This window comes from Podarcis liolepis (genome assembly GCF_965112155.1).
Source record: "Podarcis liolepis genome assembly, chromosome: 3".
In the NCBI taxonomy this organism is placed as follows: Eukaryota; Metazoa; Chordata; class Lepidosauria; order Squamata; family Lacertidae; genus Podarcis; species Podarcis liolepis.
In genome coordinates, this window is record NC_139557.1 from 29,779,395 (window position 1) to 29,800,740 (window position 21,346).

At 47.1% G+C, this 21,346-nt stretch overlaps 1 protein-coding gene across 1 annotated transcript; it reads right to left on the reverse strand.

Moving 5' to 3' along the window:
- Positions 1 to 12,789: 12,789 nt before the first annotated feature.
- CMPK2 (cytidine/uridine monophosphate kinase 2) lies at positions 12,790 to 21,260 on the reverse strand. The gene is made up of 5 exons (XM_083495664.1): positions 19,711 to 21,260; positions 18,348 to 18,462; positions 16,755 to 16,956; positions 15,243 to 15,476; positions 12,790 to 13,343 (listed from the first exon to the last, which is right to left on the reverse strand). The coding sequence occupies exons 1-5, from the start codon at positions 20,353 to 20,355 to the stop codon at positions 13,220 to 13,222; spliced, it is 1,320 nt and encodes a 439-aa protein (XP_083351790.1). The 5' UTR covers positions 20,356 to 21,260; the 3' UTR covers positions 12,790 to 13,219.
- Positions 21,261 to 21,346: the final 86 nt, after the last annotated feature.

Consider the following 21,346-nt stretch of genomic DNA (forward strand, 5'->3'; position numbering starts at 1 on the left):
CTCCAGGTGAAGTGGTATAGCCAGATACAAAATGGTGGCTCAGCAGGTAGAGCCAATTATCTCCTAAACCTCAGAAGTTATACATTGGGACAACCTGAATGGACATGGACATATCTGGGTGTAACTCAGCCAGATGGGCAGAGTGTGTGTAAAATTATATCTTCATCTAAACTGCTACAGAGCATGGATACTCCTTCTTGCTATTGCTAAACAGTTGGAAGTAAAAATAAAAATGGCCATCTACAGCAACCTACCAGCAAATCCTGGCTTACCACTTCTTTCCACTTTTGTGACAGCAAATGCCTTTTAACAAGATTTGAGCGCTCAGACTCTGCATTTGCTTTCCTGTGTATTTTGTGCTTTTGTGGTTGGAAGGTTACTGAAAAGTGACCATAATGTGGAATCAGCATGTTGAAATCTGCTTTTCGGGTTATTCTGCTGGTAGACAATATACTCGATTACCAGGTGACCATGCTCTTGTTCTTGCTGCAAACACACGTGTGTGTGTGCGCGCGCGCCCACACGCAGACATGCACAGCCTTTAAGCAATTGCTGTTAACTGGAGGTTATTATTTTATTTAAGCTTTTATGACATTTTTAATTAAAAAGGTTTTAGTGCTTCCCTCTGTAGCATGGTATTTGATTGCACTTTAGATAATGCCCCCATCTGAGCCCTGACTAATGGTCAGTAAGCCAAATATAAGATATATTCCCCCAAAAGGGCTTTTGTCAGATTTGCCTTGAATGAAAGACACTCTTTTAGAGCAAATTTCCTCTGCAGAATAAAAATACAGCCTCTGCCAAGAGCAAGACAGCTGAAGAATAACACACCACCCAAACCACTGCCTGTGCATAACTGGCTACATTTTCACACTCCCTTCCACAGTCAGCCTTGCGCTCTTGTACTAGAGAGCGACTGAACTCTCTGTGAACCATTTGAAAGCACTGATTGAAATTAAATGTGCTGTAAATTATGTGTTTCCTGTTTGAATAACGCTGGGACTGATTTGTACTCTTATTTAAAGTAAGTTTTAAACTTAGATTTAATTTGTCACTTCATTAATGCAGCTTTTAAATTAAACCACGAGTCGTCGACACTTTGGGAGAAAGGAATGCGGTCCACTTCTTTCCTCTGCTTTCTTTTCAAAGATATAACCTGCCGCTTCTCTGGATGGAAACAGATAATTGGAGAACCAGAGCGGATAGCCACTTAAATGTTTCCCATGTGGAAGCAGCCAAACCTAGCATGTGTATATTCTTGCTAGTTAGCATGAGAAGGGGCCGAGCCCACAGAGCTGTATTGCTGATAGGAAAGACACTCAGACCATAGAAATACAATTGATAGAGAGGGCTATGTGTGATGTCATTTCCTCTCCTTCCCCATCCCATCCCAATTCTGCCTTCTCGGTAGTGGCACCTGCCCTGTGGAACGCCCTCCCACCAGATGTCAAAGAGAAAAACAACTACAAGACTTTTAGAAGACATCTGAAAGCAGCCCTGTTTAGGGAAGCTTTTAATGTTTAATAGATTATTGTATTTTAATATTCTGTTGGAAGCCGCCCAGAGTGGCTGGGGAAACCCAGCCAGATGGGCGGGGTATAAATAATACATTATTATTATTATTATTATTATTATTATTATTATTATTATTACTCCCCTCCAGTCTTCAAAGCAGCCACCACAGGGCAATGCTAATTCATATGCTGAGGGAGTAATCCAAATCCAATCCAGAATAGAATAGATTGGTTTCTGGCTGAACCACCTGAAGGCCCTCATTCCAGCTCAGAAAGGTATATGCCATCAGAAAGTCTCCGAGTTCACCTGGCGCTTGGTGGAAGCCAGCTGAGCCAAAGCTGGAGAGAGTCCTGGAAAGGGGGCACCCTGGGAGGGTGGAATGGGTGTGGCGGGGGCAGAACAGGGCAGTGGGCGACATACCCTTATTCCAAACTCTGTTCTGTCATTTACTGCTTTACTGCTACTGAAGGCAAATGAGCATAAGGGTCACAAATCCAATACACCCAGGATTGGAATTGTCCATAAGAAATCCAGTTGCAGCATACTTAAATTTACTGTAACTTATAATAAGTCACATAACTTATAATAACCTTAACACTAAGCATACTATGTACAGGACACCACACCAGGAAGAAAGAGAGATAGAAAGAGAAAGTGAAAGCTAGGCTTCTTCTGCTCCTACTTTTATACTCAGCATGACCTTGACAGAAGAGATAAGAGAACCAGTTTAAGCCAGCTGTACTCAGCTTCTCTGAAGGAATAACCCAAACATCATGAACCTCCTGCTTGTTTCTTTCACACAGAGAAGCTTTCCAGAACCCTCTTGAATTACCATATTTTTCGCTCTATAGGACGCACCAGACGATAAGACGCACCTAGTTTGGGGGGGAGGAAACAAGAAAAAAAATTCTGAATCCCAGAAGCCAGAACAGCAAGAGGGATCTGGCTTCTGGGATAGCCTCTTGCTGTTCTGGCTTCTGAGATAGCTGCTGAAGCCTCTCCCGGGCAGCGGGATGAAGGCTCCTCCTGCCCGGAAGAGGCTGTGCACAGGTAAGCTGCCCTCTGTCCCTTCCCCCCACTTCCCACAAGAGTCGCACGAAGCCTCCGCAGGGCAGTGAGGAGCCTTCGTCCTGCTGCCCTACAGAGGCTTTGTGGGGGCTATCCAAAATCCAGAATAGGTAGAGGGAGCGCTGGTCTAGCTTTGCACGAAGCCTCCGCAGGGCACGGGGAGACTTCATCCTGCTGCCCTGCAGAGGCTTTGCACAGCTAAGCCCGAAGCTAGAACAGCAAGACGGAGCACTGCGCAGCGCTCTCGCTGTTCTGGCTTAGCCGCGCAGCCTGCATTCGCTTCATAAGACGGGCACACATTTTCCCTTACGTTTAAGGAGGGGGAAAGTGCATCTTATAGAGTGAAAAATATGGTAATTAGAATAGGAAAGATCTCTACCCATCAGATCAATACTTTCTGCACTAAGAAATGCAAACGTCAGTTATGTGACCTAGCAACTCAGTGGTGTAAGTCAACCTTTTCTTTAAAGGCTTGTTTTCCCTCTCCCAGGCTCTGGCAGGCTCCTGAACAGTGTTTGGAAAAGGGGCTTGCCCACATTTCTGCTTGTGTTGGGCCCTAGAAAGCACGAGACCATAGAATCATAGAAAGGGTCATCTTGTCCAATCCTCTGCAATGCAGGAATCCAAGGAGTCCAAGCTGTTTTCCTCTTGCCATGCTCCTTGCCAAGCTCTTTAGCGATAGATTGGAGCATGTGGCAATCCGGGGGGGGAAACCCAAATTGCCGTTTGCTCTGATTGAGCCAAAAAAGAGTGGTTTTCCCTGGGGGAAAGCCGTGAGACAAGAGGAACTGTGAATAAGCAAGTTACACCAGCATAATTTACCCTTGTGTAAATCGCACTTGCTTCCTTTAGTTTGGATCGCCCAAAGAGGCTTGAGACATCCTCATCAAAGATCTCCTTTATCTAAGACCTGAGAAGACTTAAACTAAAGCCGTATTATAAAACAATGCGATCCGAAGATTAATTAACTAAGCTCTTTGTTAATAGTTCTTTACTTAATTTAGTGAATTTAGCTAGCTAAACTATTGTGTTTGCCCGACATAAAGGGATCACGAAGCTTGTGGATTGCAACTTGTTCATGTCAAGGGTTGGACTGATTAAGAGAGGCACAAAACACACATGAAACTTCATTTCCCCACTTGAACCACATTCCCATAACTGCCAACTGCAAGATGGTGTTTCAGCGCATCCTTTCGTAATTATTTTTTCGTGATTTCTTTTAATAGCAAATTCACATTACGGCTATATTTCTTTGCACCAGAACAAAATTGGAGGTGGGGGCTGCGTAACCCAGTTGGAGGGGAAGGGAGACTTCAGGAGCTAATGTATTATTGTGTCCACTCCCCTTTCCTTTTCTTAATGAGCCAATTTGGTAAAAAAGAATGTTTTAAGGCATCCAGAAAAGCTTTAAAAGCAGCGGGACCTCTTGTATATATCCCAAGATGCAGCCAAGAGTGAAATTTTATAGACCCCTTGAAAAAATCAGATCCCTATTATGGAAAGTCTGACACACCCTTAATTATAACAGCATGAGCGAACCTATTAAAATATAATACATCAGAGGCGCAGAAGGGCTCTCTACAATGTGGTGTCAGATCAATGCCATTGGTACATGGTTTCAGAGTTCCAGGAACCAACATTTCCCCCAGGCTGAATGATGCAATGATAACGGAAATAGCGCAAGTTGAGAACGGCAACGTTGCAGAGCAGGTCCGCTAAGGAAGACTTCAAAAATTAAAGAGTGATGCAGCTGAAAGTGGAGGTTTTGCTCATAGGAGCTGATGAGATGGGCAATTCTATAATGATCAGTGCACCATCACGTTCCGCAGCAATTTAAAGGCTACACATACATACATTCCAATGATATGTGCAGGGTTCAAGTTTCACCTTGCATTTTGGTGCTTTAAAAACATTCCAGCCTGTTTCTGAGGTGTTCTGTGCACTCTCTGCTTTGCTCTGCAATCAGCTCCCAAGATGCTCTGTGTAGAAAATGAAGCTCTGAGTCCCCTGATTCACGACAATGGGAAATCTAAAAAGAATTGTTGGAATGCTTTCTTTCTTTTTGCCAAAATAGATGAATTTTACGCACATGGCTGTGTGGAATAATAATAATAATATTTATTTATACCCCGCCCTCCTCAGCCAAGGCCGGGCTCAGATTAAGCCTCTAGAACATGGGTAGGCAAACTAAGGCCCGGGTATCCGGCCCAATCGCCTTCTAAATCGGAATCAGCGTGTTTTTACATGAGTACAATGGGTCCTTTTATTTAAAATGCATCTCTGGGTTATTTGTGGGGCCTGCCTGGTGTTTTTACATGAGTAGAATGTGTGCTTTTATTTAAAATGCATCTCTGGGTTATTTGTGGGGCATAGGAATTCATTCTTTTTTCTTCTTTTCAAAATATTGTCTGGCCCACCACATGGTCTGAGGGACAGTGAACCAGCCCCCTGCTGAAAAAGTTTGCTGACCCCTGCTCTAGAATGAATGAAGCTTGGGAAATTGCAGGCAAATAGGTCCAGGGGCTTTTTTGTGAGGGAAGTAAAATAGATTCACTTTCTTCTACATCCCTTATGGCAGGGATCTCTAATAAGTCTTATTATGTGAGGCTTTCTAGATCAGATCACCGCCTGCAGAGTTCTGAAAAGCTGTGGCGTGTGTGTCTGTGTGTTTGTGCAGACGCACGCATGTGTGGTATAGCAGAGCAACACAGGATTTAAAAACAAACTCTTAAAAAATCTAACTCAGGCGAGAGGAGCTACTGATGTCTCCCTTCAACTTAGGGGAAGGGTACCCTCAAAGTACCCCTCTTTGCTTTGTTCCTTGGCATCCCATTCAGAGCCAATGTACACCCCTGATATATGCAAACACACAAGTCTGGTAAAATGGGAAGAACTGTTGTTCAATCACAGTGCCGAAGAAAATGCAACCATTCGTGCAGCCAGCTGCCCTCCCCCCCTGCATCAAGTAAATAAAAATACTTAACTGACCAATTGCATCACAGACAACTCGGTTCTGCCTCCCCTAACATAAATCCTAGCTACGCCCATGTGAGCAATCCTGAATACTTACTACCACCAACTCACTGCTTGTACTCTTTATCCCATTTGCTTAAGAGTAGTCCTGTTAAAGTCACCTCCATTAAGGTCAATATCAGTAGACAACAGTTTTGCTGCCTTCCTTTATAGTGTAATAAAAAAATTAAGGTCTTATATATATAATAAATGTTCATAAATGTACCAACCAAGCACGTATATAGATATGTGGATCACATGTCTGGAGCAGCACAGGAAGACCTCCCTGAAACCATTTTGACTCCCAAATTGACCAAATGTTTTCTCTGCAAGGAGGGAGGGGGTGAGGGAACCTTTCCATTGTCTCATGAATTGGCATAGCTGTCAACTTTTCCCTTTTCTTGCGAGGAATCCTATTCGGAATAAGGGAATTTCCCTTAAAAAAGGGCAAACGTTGACAGCTATGGGAATTGGGTAATCACCATCTCAAAGGAATGGGCAGACTACCAGGAAAGGCAATCAGAGAAGGCATTATCAGATAACCTGGCAGACAGGAAAAACAACAACATTCAAATTTCTGTTGTAGACTGCCTTTTCTGTGAAGTAGGTAAGATGCGGGGTGTGAGTGTTGGGTTACACCCTTTCTGTGATGTATGTATGATGTATGGAGGGGTGGTCTTGAGCTCCAGGGCAGGGAATTTAAAATGTCTATATAAGGGCAGGCACACCTTTGTTCTGGGTCCTCCTCCGCTCTCCTGCGTGTGAGGGGAGCACCCTGTTGCAACAGCTTTAATAAATCAGGCTTACTAGCTGCTTTGCTTCTCAATATTCTCTGGTTGGCCTCTGTTATTTTCTCCTACCGATAGGGAACCCACTTAAGGACTCTATACGGGCTCTTGGATACCCCATAATGGAAGAAGGGAAGATTTTGTTTACAACAATAGTCTGTGTTTTATGTTGTCGATACCGGCTTTCTTGAACAAGAACAAGAGCAAAAGAGATGAGCTCCTAGCAGGGGGTCGAGAGATATGTTGGCCTTCCAAAAGCGCTACTTTCTAGTTTTCACACGATTTAACATATTTGCCTGCTTTGGAAAAATGTTTTCATTTCAGAACACGGAAACCGCAGCAAAACTGAGATGCTAAAGAAAGGTTTCCATGTTAGGGATTCCTACCGTGGAGGGGCGAGGGAGGTATGGCGGTGGGGGCAGATGGCATAGGCGAAGGGGATCGAGATACGGATATGCTCGTACCCCTTCCAATCTGCGCCCCATCCCGAGAGACGAGGGTAGGGTGAGAAAGGATTACTCACCTCCGTCACTGGTGTTGTGCAATGCCAGGTCTATAGGCAACAAAACCGCCACCCTGCGAGATTTCATCATCTCACAGGGGGTCGACCTGGCTTGTGTGACGGAGACCTGGGTGCGCGAAGGGGTAACTGTTACCTTACGAGAGATGGCGCCCCCGGGTTTCTCCGTCCTCCACCAGTCACGGACTGTGGGCCGGGGGGGAGGGGTGGCATTATTAATCCGGGAAGATTGTTCTTTCAGGGCTCTACCACCGCCATCGATCCCCGGCATTGAATGTGTTGGCCTAGTGTGGGGCTCCGAGGTGAGCTTGGCTGTCTGGCTGGTGTACCGGCCACCTAGCGCACCAGCAGCCACCCTGTCAGGCCTGCTGGAGGCGGTGGCCGGCTGGGCCTTGGAGTTCCCTAACCTATTGGTATTGGGGGACTTCAACATCCATGCCGATGCCACTCCCTCCTCACAGGCTCTGGACCTGGTGTCTTCCATGGCGACACTAGGGCTCTCCCAGTTTGTTTCGGGCCCCACACATCAAGCAGGCCACACGCTGGATCTGATCTTTGGCGTTGGTATAGATGTGATCATGTTTCCTTCAATGAAGGTGCCATGGTCTGATCACTATGCTATGAAAGCCAGGATTGATGTTCCACCCCCACCCTGCTTAGGTGGTGAGCCGATTTGGGCTCGCCCGCGGAGGCTGATGGACCCTGATAGATTCCGCCAAGCCTTGCGGGACCTTTCTCCCCCTGGCGACTCATTGACTGAGCTTGTTGAGGGCTGGAATACCCAGCTCCTGGCAGCCATCAATGAGATCGCACCTAAGCGCCCTCTGCGACCCCGCAGAAACCGGGCTCCCTGGTTTACTGAGGAGCTCCGGAAAATGAAGCGGGACCTCAGACGGCTAGAGCGAGTATGGCGGGGTGCCCGTGACGGAGCCTCAAGAACATCTTATAGGGTTTTTATGAAAACCTACGAGATGGCAGTGAAGGCCGCTAAGAAGTCCTACTTCTCGGCCTCCATTGCATCCGCTAGCTCTCGCCCGGCACAATTATTTAGTATAATTCGGTCTTTAACGTCCCTCGAAGGACAGCCAAATTTAAATAACAATTCGACACACAGCTGTGAGGCATTTGCGAGCTTTTTTGCGGAGAAGGTCCTGTCGCTCCGCCATGACCTCCCTGCCAATTTGGATACAATAAAGGAACTGGAGGCCCCTCGACTGTCCTCGGGTCCAGTACTGGACCACTTTGACCGGATATCCCCAGCCGATGTGGACAGACTCCTCCGAGCTGGAAAGCCCACCACTTGTCCTCTCGACCCGTGCCCGTCTTGGCTGATTAGAGCATGTCCAGACGAGGTGCGGGCCCCCCTGGGGGATATCATCAATTTGTCCCTTGGCACCGGGACATTCCCAGGGGAACTGAAGGAGGCAGTGGTGCGTCCGCTCTTAAAGAAAACATCATTAGATCCCTTAGATCTATCCAATTACCGCCCAGTTTCGAATCTTCCATTCCTGGGTAAGGTGATTGAGAGAGCGGTTGCTGAACAGCTTGGTAGGTTTCTGGATGAAACATCGGCTCTGGATCCATACCAGTCCGGCTTCCGCGCTGGTCATGGGACCGAGACGGCCCTGGTCGCCCTAACAGATGATCTTCGTAGACAGCTGGATCGAGGCGGGTCGGGGCTGCTGATTCTTCTAGATCTGTCAGCAGCTTTCGACATGGTCGATCACGAACTTCTGGACCACCGCCTCGCCGACGTGGGGATCCAGGGCACAGTCCTTCAATGGCTGCGCTCGTTTCTCTCTGGTCGGGGACAGAGGGTGGCGCTTGGGGGGGAACTGTCATCCCGCCACTCCTTGGTGTGTGGAGTGCCTCAGGGTGCGATTCTCTCCCCGATGCTTTTTAACATCTTTATGCGCCCCCTCGCCCAGCTTGTCCGGAGTTTTGGGCTGGGCTGCCATCAGTATGCTGATGACACCCAACTCTATCTGTTGATGGATGGCCATCCTGACTCGGCCCCAGACACACTGATCAGATGCTTGGAAGCTGTGGCTGGATGGTTACGTGGGAGCCGGTTGAAGTTAAATCCTTCGAAGACAGAGGTCCTCTGGCTGGGACGGGACGATATGGGATTGAGGGGGCAACTCCCATCTCTTGCGGGGGTGCAATTAGTGCCAGCACCGTCCGTCAAGAGTTTGGGTGTAATCTTCGATACCTCCCTCTCTATGGAGGCGCAGATTACAGCTATAACAAAGGCGGCATTTTTTCATCTCCGCCAAGCTAAGCAGTTGGCTCCTTATCTCTCTCGCCCTGACCTAGCCACTGTGATCCACGCGACGGTCACCTCCAGACTGGATTATTGTAACTCGCTCTACGTGGGGCTGCCCTTGAGACTGACCCAGAAACTCCAGCGGGTGCAGAATGCCGCAGCGAGACTCCTTACGGGGTCCTCGCTGCGAGATCACATTCATCCGGTGCTATACCAGCTGCACTGGCTCCCGGTGGAGTACAGGATCAGGTTTAAGGTGCTGGTTTTAACCTTCAAAGCCCTATACGGCCTAGGACCCTCGTATCTACGGGACCGCCTCTCCTGGTATGCCCCACAGAGGAACTTACGGTCCTCAAATAAAAACATCTTGAAGGTCCCAGGCCTCAGAGAGGTTAGGTTGGCCTCAACTAGAGCCAGGGCTTTTTCGGCTGCGGCTCCAACCTGGTGGAACGCTCTGTCACAAGAGACAAGGGCCCTGCAGGACTTGACATCTTTCCGCAGGGCCTGCAAGACAGAGCTGTTCCACCAGGCCTTTGGTTAGGGCACAGCCTGACTCCCTCCTCTGGCAATCTTTACAATACTTTAGTTTATGGTTGCCATCAATTCTGATTTTAATTAATTCTTATGATGTTTTTATAATGTTGCATTATTTTAGTGATGTTAGCCGCCCTGAGCCCGGCTTCAGCTGGGGAGGGCGGGATATAAATAAAATTTATTATTATTATTATTATTAATAATAATCACTTGCAGCAGGCACCTTTTCATTGGGAATGCCAATATGTTTTCAAGTCAAAACAGCCTTTCTCATCATCCTGGTGCCATTCAGATGAAGTCATTCCAGCACCCATTAGCCAGGGACGATGGGTGCTAGCAAAATCCGGAGGGCAGCAGGTTGCCGAAGGCTGTTTTACAGCATTTCGCCCAGGGAAGCCCTCCCCCTTGTTCACAAAATCCTGCCAGACCACGATCTATCAACAGCAGCTCCACCAGAGAGCTCCAGCATGGCCCGAAGCTCTAGACTGAGCGTAATGCGTTCTGCTGTTTCAGCACTCTTTATCTCTGCTCGCTATCCCTGCAAAGCTGGAAATGATTGCCTTGACAGAAGGTATTTGTTGTTGCCTGACTTTAGAGACATGCTGTGCCTAGCTCTTTTCTGCCCTCTAGTGGCAATACCTGCTCATCTGGTTAAAAACAACAACAAAATGAAACACACACACACCCCAAAAAACCGTTTGCCAATATTAAAAGGCAAGTGCGGTACAGTGAAGAAACTAATTTCCATAGACCAGAACCAAGTTCTTCAGTTTAAAAAGAGCCATTGTAAATATTGGTTGAGAAGGCGACACAGCACTATGTTAATAGGATTTTGGTCAAGTAAAATATCATGTTAGCTCTAGATCATGAGTAGGCAAACTAAGGCCTGGGGGCTGGATCCGGCCCAATCGCCTTCTAAATCCAGCTGGTGGATGGTCCGGGAATCAGAGTGTTTTTACATGAGAAGAATGTGTCTTTTTATTTAAAACGCATCTCTGGGTTATTTGGGGGGCCTGCCTGGTGTTTTTACATGAGTAGAATGTGTGCTTTTATTTAAAATGCATCTCTGGGTTGTTTGTGGGGCATAGGAATTCGTTCATTATTTTTTTCCCAAAATATAGTCCGGCCCCCCACAAGGTTTGAGGGAGAGTGAACCGGCCCCTTGCTGAAAAGGTTTGCTGACCCCTGCTCTAGATGCACAAGTTAGTGATGCTTTAGCCAAAATGCCCCATGGTGGGCCCCAGGATATTCCAAGGGGCCACAGGTGAAAATGCATAAATGGGGGGCCACAGCATGAGGATAGGCGGCCACAGAGGTCAGTGATAAATGGGGGGGGGGGACTCCTTAGAGTATTAATCTTTTTTTTCCTCTTCAATTTTAGTGAATTGAAATATGCATTAAAATCGCAAAAATCCACTGGTTAACATTTTGAGGCTATCTTTCAATTTATAGCACAAGCAATTTGAAATATGAATATTCCTCTTCATGGAAATGCATCGTCAAGCATCTATTAATGACTACTAATAGTCATGATGGCAACTACACATAATTCTTCTTAGGTTCTCAGGCTGTCTGCCCTGAATGAGTAGTCTGCTTTATTTTATATGCACACACATAACCACATAGATAACAGGTGCACAGCCAAAGTTTTGCAAGAGAAATGAGCATTTTAATCCATGCAAAATACATTACTTCTCCTGTTGAAATGCAGGACAGTGACAAATTCAGCTGATTAAAACACGAGAAGTGGGAGAGTAAACTGGCGCATTTAAGTAAAAACTAGAGACCCTTCGGCTCTACCCACTACAAGTCAAAGTTTTGGATTACTTTCCTACATAGAGCTTGCTTGAAGAGACATGAATCTTCTTCATTTGCAATTGTTCAGGTATCAGCTACTCCAAATGATTGTTGGTAATATAAAGGTAAAGAGACTCCTGACCGTTAGGTCCAGTCATGACCGCCTCTGGGGTTGCGGCGCTCATCTCGCTTTATTGGCCGAGGGAGCCGGCGTACAACTTCCGGGTCATGTGGCCAGCATGACTAAGCCGCTTCTGGCGAACCAGAGCAGTGCACGGAAACGCCGTTTACCTTCCCGCCAGAGCGGTACCTCTTTATCTACTTGCACTTTGACGTGCTTTCAAACTGCTAGGTTGGCAGGAGCAAGGACCAAGATACAGGAGCTCACCCCATCGCGGGGACTCGAACCACCGACCTTCTGATCGCAAGTCCTAGGCTCTGTGGTTTAACCCACAGCGCCACCTGTGTCCCTCATTGGTAATATAGGCTGAGACTAAAAGTTTAGATCTAAGCAATATTCCTTACAATCTTTTGCTGAAGCCAAAATCCAGCCCAGCAGGCTATACATAAATACTCCTGTTTCCCCAATTTCTCTTTTTGAAACAGTGAGCTGCACCTCTCTTTGCTGCCACTTGAGTGTGCCAAAAAAAAAGGGAAGGAAGGAAAAATGAAGTTGAGCAAAGTTACTTCGTAAGCCACAGAAAAGCAGCAGTGTGGCACGAAAGGACTTGCACATCCACCATTCCGTGCTGCCCCCCAGTGAAGAATTATATCTCTAATTATCAGAGTAATCAGCTCTCAGGACATCATTTTACGTTTTTATGGCCTATGACTCACTGGGCAGATCGACTCTACAAAAAAGCATTAGTGTTATAATTGCTTAATTGTCATAGGCTCCCTGCAAAGAATTGTAACTGAAGTTTGGTGAGAGTTGGGAATTAGGATCGTGCCAAATTGCTGCCTGTGAACATTTTCCAAGTGGAAGGTTGTGTGTGTGTGGAATTCATGATCACCACCTTTTTACCTTGTTGGTGTACCGCTTTGCAACTTTTCAGAGCTGCTGTCTTCCCTACCCACAGTTCCAGCTCCGTATTTTTTTATTAAATGGGCTAGCAAAAGCGGAATCATGTAGGCAGCATAATGAGTTCGCTAAATTAAGTAATCCATCAGGTTTGGCCATGTGATATTGTCACAAAGCCAAGTCAGAGCAAGAGCAGGAAGCATTGCCCTCACTCTTACCTTGTAGTCCCCTGAAAAACTGGGGAAATAATAACAATAACAATAACAACAACAATAATACTAATAATAAATTTATTTATACCCCGCCCTCCCCAGCCAGAGCCAGGCTCAGGGTGGCTAACACCAATAAAACCACAGTAAAAACATAATAGGGGAAAAGAAAAGAAACCAATTTAAAATACAGGTGAAAATGAGAGGAAGGACAACAAATCCCTCCCCAAAAAACATATACCCCTGATTTGCCTCTGGTTGTACTGAGATTTCTGTTACAAATCCTTGGTGCTCATCAGCAAACTATAATTGATAGGATTTTTGGCTAACCCATGACAATGTGGCATCCGTCCCGTATAATCCAATATGCTTCTCACTCTTTGAGAAAATGAAGTTGTTAACACTCCTACTCAACACTTATCTGCTGGGAAGTTTGGGGGCAACCCCTTTTATGCCAAAGCAGCCTGGCACCACTACATTCGCAACCAATTATGGTAAATGACACTGGTTTTTAACTAGGTGCAGAACAGCTTTGAGAACCTCTTCTCTAGAGGGACTAGCGTCAACTGGTTGACACGTCGGAGTCTCCATCCTTCTGTAAGATTCTTCAACTCTGTCAGAAAAGAGTAAGGAAGAGTACAAATTTAACCCACACATAGAAGTCAGTCACAATGTTTCCATTGCAATGCTACTCAGTTCACTCCTTAGGAACTTACTCCCAAGATGATGTATTTTGGGTTTACTCCTGTAACAGATTTCAGCTATCCACTGATTGTTTATACAGTGGTACCTCGCAAGACGAATGCCTCGCAAGACAAAAAACTCGCTAGACGAAAGGTTTTTCCGTTTTCGATTTGCCTCGCAAGACGAATTTCCCTATGGCCTTGCTTCGCAAGACGAAAACGTCTTGCGACTTTTTTTTCTTTGTCTAAAAACAAAGACATGTTTTGTTTATAAAGTTAATTTATTTTCCCTTAAATTTTTGAACTGCTCTTTACAGTATGTGTGACTTTAAAGAGCAGTTAATAAACTGTTGTTGTACCAAATTTGGCTTTGTTTGGACTTTTTTTGACCATAGGAACGCATTAATTGATTTTCAATGCATTCCTATGGGATTTCGTGATTCGCAAGACGAAAAATTCGCTAGACGACAAAAATTGCGGAACGAATTAATTTCGTCTTGCGGGGCACCACTGTAGTACTATCCTCCCAGAGTGGTGGCACGGTCAGAGCCATGTAAGTGCACCATACGAATGCCTGATTGGCTCTGCCACTGTGCTTCTTCAGCTCCAACCTCACCAACCACACCGTGCCACTCTCATACCATCCCAGTAACCAGCAACAGTGTTGACGTCAAATGGGTGGCTCCATGGCGCCACCCCACCTGTGTTTACCCAACATGAATCACACCAAGCTGAACAGGCCTTTCACACTAGAATGTTTGTTTAGGATTGTAGCCTTAATTGAGCTGTTTTAGATGCATATCCCACTTTCCAACTGGAGTCAAAAGACTTCACGACACATCTGAAGTACAGCCATAATTAAAACATTGAAAGAAATGGATTCCTATGGAGAACTAAGGGACAGCGTGGCAGGGTGGAAAGAGGGGAGCAGGATGAAAAACAGCTCAGAAAATGGGCAGGGGGTGTCACTGCTGTGTTGATGGAGGGGTCAAGTGATCTGGTTCAGGAGCAAGTGGGTAGCAGGATCTTTGCCCGGCTGCCTCCTTCTCAAGGCTATCTCGCTTGGAGCAGGTGGTCTTATCCAAGTCTTTAAAAATGCCACATGGTGTAAGCCATGGGTAGGCAACCTAAGGCCCAGGGGCCAGATCTGGCCCAATCGCCTTCTAAATCTGGCCCGCAGACGGTCCGGGAATCAGCGTGTTTTTACATGAGTAGAATGTTTCCTTTTATTTAAAATGCATCTCTGGGTTATTTGTGTGGCTTAGGAATTCATTCATTCCCCCCCAAAAAATATAGTCCGCCCCCCCACAAGGTCTGAGGGACAGTGGACCGGCCCCCTACTTAAAAAGCTTGCTGACCCCTGGTGTAAGCCATGAAGTGGGAACCTATGACCCTCCAGATGTTGTTGGACTACAACTCCCATCATCCCTGAATATTTGCCGCACTGGCTGGGGCTGATGGGAATTGCAGCCCAACAACTTCTGGAGAGCCACAGTTAAAACAACTCTTTAAAAAAATGTCCAGCTCAATTATTCTCTTTTGCCTTCTCTGTACAAGGTGTGGCTCCCCTCTGACAGCTCTGCTTTCTCTATACAGGCATTCCTCCTCAACCAACACCTAAACCTTCTTCGGCCATCTTGGTTCCCAGGCAACACATCATCAGGTTGTTGACCTAACAAAGCAATATGCCGGGATAGAGCTGACCGATTGGTTTATCCATTTTAACAGTACCTTACAATCATAGAATCAAGAGTTGAAAGGGGCCCTTGAGTTCATCTGCTCCAATTCTCCGCCCAAGCTTACAACAATATTATGGGTTTAATACATACTTTTGACGGAAGCAAGTATTAGCTTCTAGCTCAGTCTCCTCCTCTGTTTTCTCCATCCCTCGTCCCTTCAGTCTCCGGATTCTTTCCTCAGGACTAACAGTTAGCAGTAGAACAACATCTGGTTTTAGGAGGTCTTCGGGCCAGTGGTATACTTCGTGATGCAGAGGAGGGAGATTCTGCACTTTCCCGCTTATTTCGGTGGCAACTGCATACGCGGCAGTGCTGTGCCAATACCTATCAAATTACGGGTGTGAGCGAAACTCGAGGCATTTGAAGGTTTCGAGAAAATTCAACACTAGGTGCATAGAATGAGCTGTGCAAATAGGCAACTCTGCATCTAACTAAAATCCGTTATGTGGCCTTCATTCTCATTTTGGACTACATCTCTTCCCAAGAGGCATTTAAAGCAGTCTATACGAAGGGCTAGCCTCACAAGAACCATGTGTGAGGTAGGTTAGTTTAAGCCTGTAGAGATGTCCAACAAGTCGATCGCGATCTACTGGTAGATCCCTGCGAGGTTTTGGTAGATCGCGGGTCGATCTGTGGCTCCCTTTCCTCAGCGGCGTTGAAAGTGACTCCTGCCCCGCCTTCTCACCCTGCCCTCCATTGTTGTCTGATCAGTGGAAGGGAAGACGGAGCTTTTTCCCTGTGGCTGTTTTCATTAAAAGCGATATTATTGTGAGCAGCTTTTTTCCTTAGACCCTTGCCCCTTTAACCCCCCCCCAAAAAAACAGAACTTTTCTCCTAAGAAATGGGGCTTTCATCCTCCCTTAAGAAAGCTCAACAACTTTGCCCTGAACCCCAAAAAGCAGGGGTAGATCATTGTCAGATTTTAATTCTGAAAATAGATCGCAGTCTTTTGTGAGTTGGCCACCCCTGGTTTAAGGGATGGTGACGTTGGTCACATCTATGCCATGCACATTTAAAATATGTCTGTACCACTTTGACAGTCATGGCTTCCTCCAGAGAATCCTGGAAAGGGTAGCTGCTGCGAGAAACACATGTTCAATCTTCCTTGAGTGCAAGCAACAAGTTCTCTGGATTCAGGCCTGTTAACTTCAGGTAAGAGTAAGATCCAGCCAATCAAAACAAGGGGTGGTTGGCTGGTTATATTATACATGCTTTTGCTTTCTAAGACTCTAAAGCAGAACAATGGCAAGTAGGGCAAAAGTAATGCCAATGGAAACAGGTAATGTAATTATATACAGTGGTACCTCGGGGTTACATACGCTTCAGGTTACATATGCTTCAGGTTACAGCCTCCGCTAACCCAGAAATAGTACCTCGGGTTAAGAACTTTGCTTCAGGATGAGAACAAAATCATGCAGCGCCGGCACAGCAGCAGCAGGAAGCCCCATTAGCTAAAGTAGTGCTTAAGGTTAAGAACAGTTTCAGGTTAAGAACAGACCTCCAGAATGAATTAAGTTCTTAACCCAAGGTACCACTGTACAGACAGAAAAAGGGCTTCTTTTCGATAAAGTGCAATGAAGAGGATATTTCTTTGTTACCAACCTGTCTACGATCACTGGTAACTTAGAGGATGCTTTCGCTATTTCGGAAGCAAGGATGTAATTGGTCAGAGCATAAAATGCCCTCCGTATGAGTGTTGGTTCATCATCAAATATCTTTCTCCACTGGCTGACGCTAGGCGGAGGAGACCTCAAGAGAACAGCATTCAGCGAATCCTTCACAGCTTGAGTCAATGTTGTTTTGCCTATATATAATACAAGGAAGACAGTGTCCTTTATTCACGGCACAGAGCAAGAGCTGATCTAAGAAGTTCAACAGAGACAAAAGCATCCTCTGAAAGCCTCTTGAATTTTGTAGCATCTGTATAAGTACTTTAAAAAAAATGCATACTGTTCAACCAGAAATACAACCAGAAATTGCAGGGTGTAATGTTTTATTTATTTATTTATTTATTTATTTATTTATTTATCTGATTGATTGATTAAATTTGTATACCACCCTTTATCCAAAGATACCAGGGTGGTTCACAACAGAAAAATACAAAATGGGGACACAAAATACATAATAAAACAAAACCAACCGATAAGTCCCCTCCCACAGACACATTTAAAAACCCACAGATTGCCTGGTTGGAGAGAAACGTTTTTGCGTGGTGCCTAAGAATATGTAAAGAAGATGCCAGGTGAGCTTCCCTGGGGATTTGCATTCCACAGATGGCAAAGGGACGTGGGTGGTGCTGTGGCCTAAACCACTGAGCCTCTTGGGCTTGCTGATCAAAAGGTTGGCGATTCGAATCCCTGCGACGGAGTGAGCTCCCGTTGCTCTGTCCCAGCTCCTGTCAACCTAGCAGTTTGAAAGCATGCCAGTTCAAGTAGATAAATAGGTACCACTGAAGCGGGAAGGTTAAATGTGTTTCCATGCACTCTGGCACTTGTCACAATGTTCTGTTGTACCAGAAACAGTTTAGTCATGCTGGCCACATGACCCAGAAAGCTATCTGTGGACAAACACCGGCTCTCTCAGCCTGAAAGCGAGATGAGTGCCACAACCCCACACTCGCCTTTGACTGGACTTAACCGTCTGGACCGCCTTTGACTGGACTTGACCTTTTTACCTCTACAGATGGGGAACCACTGCAGAAAAGGCCCATTCTTGTGTTACCACCCTCCAGAACTTCTCGTGCAAGAGGCACACAATGTAAATGTAAATGTGCCTGAGTGAATTTAACAGCCTGTTTTTCCCTCCTTCCTGACACTGATGGTTCTTTTGGTGATATGGAGACACCAGTTGTCTTCCACCCTACTTTGATTCCTTCCTTCACCCTCGAGACATGTTTGGTGGCCTGTGCTCTTGCTGTTCTTCTCCCATGCCTGACGAATTAGGGCCATCCTGAGTGTGTGAATAGGATTGCAGGTTTAGCATCATCAACAGAGAGACCCAACCTTCTTGGAGCAGCCCTATCAAGGGGGAGCCCCAAGAACCGTCCAGTGAAGACCAAATGTGCTCAGTGGCCACTGAAAGTTGACTACTGGGTATGGACAGAGACCTGGGTGGAGCAGCTGAAGCCCTGAATCCCTTCTGTTGCAGAGCTCACAGGTTTATTCACGCCTTTTGAGTTTTGCCTTAAACTCTTACCTGTTGCATCCAGACCCTCGATAACTATCACCGGGAAATCGCCCTTCTTTGGATGCTGAGGGCACTGATCCACCAGATCAAGGACTGCTTTGGCCTCAGGAATGAGAGAAGTGCACTGTAAGGAAAGCATGTATTTACTAAAGAAGCAGTTGCTTATCAATAACTCGGGGACTGAAGCCTCAGCAATGTCTATGGGGGAGCATTTAAAGGTCTGTCACAAAAGCTTGTGAGAGCTCTGAGAGATAGCGATGGGGCGACTCAACAGCGTTTGTTTCCTGGGGTTCTTTGGAATGTCCCAATGACAGCCTGCCCAGTCCCCTTGCTGGGAGGCCAAGATATGTTTGAATTCCCTGAAACAGGGACAGTGCAGAGAGAGATTCATTTGGGCATTAAAGGAAACAGAGAGGGAAGAAAAAATGCTACTGTAGCAGCTGCTGGATAGCTCCCTCAGTAAAGCATGAGACTCTTAATAATCTCAGCGTTGTGGGTTTGAGCCTCATGTTGGGCAAAAGTATTCCTCCATTGCAGGGGGTTGGACTAGATGACCCTCGGGGTGCCTCTTTGATTCTATACTTTTCCAGCAAGTGAAGAAGACCTTGTTCCAACAGGCATTTTGGAACTGACTGCTTTTAACAAGGGAGGTGGGGCCATGCTGCTTTTGTTGTGATTGTACGTTTTCAATAGAGAAAGAGAGGGGGGTTCAATTTTATTAAATCATTTTTTAAAAAAAATATGATTGGTTTCTTTTTACGCTTTTCAGCTGTTTTTAGCTGTAAGCTGCCTTGTACCCCTTTCATGGGGGGAAATAACAGGAACCTCTTTTTTGTTGTTAAAAATTGTGGCATTTATTGTAACAGCTTGATGGTGAGTACCGGCACCTGAAGGCTGCCCATTCTGCCAATCCTGGGAGTTATTTCATTCGCCTAAGCAAGAGACCATAAAGAAGACTGGTCACCGAAGAATTGATGCTTTTGAATTATGGTGCTGGAGGAGACTCTTGAGAGTCCCATGGACTGCAAGAAGATCAAACCTCTCCATTCTGAAGGAAATCAGCCCTGAGTGCTCACTAGAAGGACAGATCCTGAAGCTGAGGCTCCAATACTTTGGCTGCCTCATGAGAAGAGAAGACTCCCTGGAAAAGACCCTGATGCTGGGGAAGATGGAGGGCACAAGGAGAAGGGGACGACAGAGGGCAAGATGGTTGGACAGTATTCTCGAAGCTACCAGCATGAGTTTGACCAAACTGCAGGAGGCAGTGTAAGACAGGAGTGCCTGGCGTGCTCTGGTCCATGGGGTCACGCAGAGTCAGACACGACTAAACAACAGCAACAAGCAAGAGATGCACATGAGAAGCAACACTCACCTCCTCCAGGACCCTCCGGGCAGCTCCCCGAGAGCGGAACACGGCGTCGTCCAGGAGGTGCGCGCCGGCAGGATGCAGCGCCGGCTCCTCCTCGGCGACCACGCGCGCCCTGCGCACCAGCTGTCTGCCCTGCGCCGCCCCGTCAAGGCGCCACACTGCGCAGCGCACCTCGCCGCCTTCCGCCACCTCGTATACCGCAAGGTGGACCGGCGCCGGCAGCAGGTGGCGAAGCAGCTCTTCGAGGGAGCGCTCGATCTCGGGCGCCCGCCGCTCGTCCTGCACCAGGAAGCCTCTCTCCAGCGCAGCCTCGCGGCTGGGGCTGTAGGAGAGGAGCGCCAGCGCTGCGCTCCCGGCCCCGAAAGGCTGCTCCTTGCTCAGCCTCCGCTGCAGAAGACGGTGCAGCCGGGCAGCCCGGACCCGCTCCCGGAGGCTCCCCGCCGCCGGGAGGCAGAAGGAGTAGCATCTCCCCGGACGGGGCAGGAAGCACCGGGGAGGCGCATGGTGGTTGTTGTCGTCGTCGCTCAGGGAGAAATGGACCAGCTCCGAGCCCGCGAGTTCCACCACGAAGCGGCGATCCGGAGGCGTCGCCATAGCGGAGCGGCATCTGAGCGGCACCAGCAGAGCGAGGGCGCCCCGTCGCAGCATCGCTTCGCCGCAGAGAATCGAAACTTACCGAGCGGGGCGCGCAACAGGCAGGGACGCGAAAGTGATCGAGGAGGAGTGGGGGCGGTTGCCGCCAGGCGGCGCATGCGCTCTCTCTCTCGCTCTCTCTCGTGCCTTTGCTCCGAGGGGACGAGTTGCTTTCTGCAACTTTTCATTGGGCTTCTTTTTAAAAGCAGGTTCGCTTCATCACCAGCCGCTCCTGCAGAGGGAGAAACGAACCTGAGCTTTGGCAGGGAGCGTTTCGCATGTCCTGATTAGGCGGGAGCTGAGGAAAGGGGGCGGGTGTGTGCAGGCGCTTCTTTGCCAAGCGGAGCAAGAATCGGATCCAGAAAACGGAATGGAAACTGACGCGAAGGGAAAGTGAAGCTGACCCTTCCCCTGGGCATTCTCGATTGCTGGGGCGACGCAGCTAGAGGGCTAATAATAATAGTAATAATGAAGGGACAGCCGCATTGGTCTCGTAACGAAAACCACAGCGTTTTCGCAGATCTGTTTTGGAATAAACTTTCATCAGCTCACATTCGCGGGTATAGGGAAAACGGAAACGAGGACCCCACAAAGACCCCCCAAAACTAGGAGAGAAGCGTGGGACGTTTCAAATACAGTGGTACCTCAGGTTACATACGCTTCAGGTTACATACGCTTCAGGTTACAGACTCCGCTAACCCAGAAACAATGCTTCATTCAGGTTAAGAACTTTGCTTCAGGATAAGAACAGAAATCGTGCAGCGGCAGCAGGAGGCCCCATTAGCTAAAGTGGGGCCTCAAGTTAAGAACAGTTTCAGGTTAAGAACAGACCTCCGGAACGAATTAAGTTCTTAACCCGAGGTACCACTGTATACAGTAAAGCTCAAACGTGCACACTATGAACGGAGCGGCCGTTCCCTGCGTTGGTTAATGATGTTTACTCACGATGTTTACTCTAATATCATGACTTGATCCAAGTTGTTGTTTTTTTAAGTGTGCACACAAA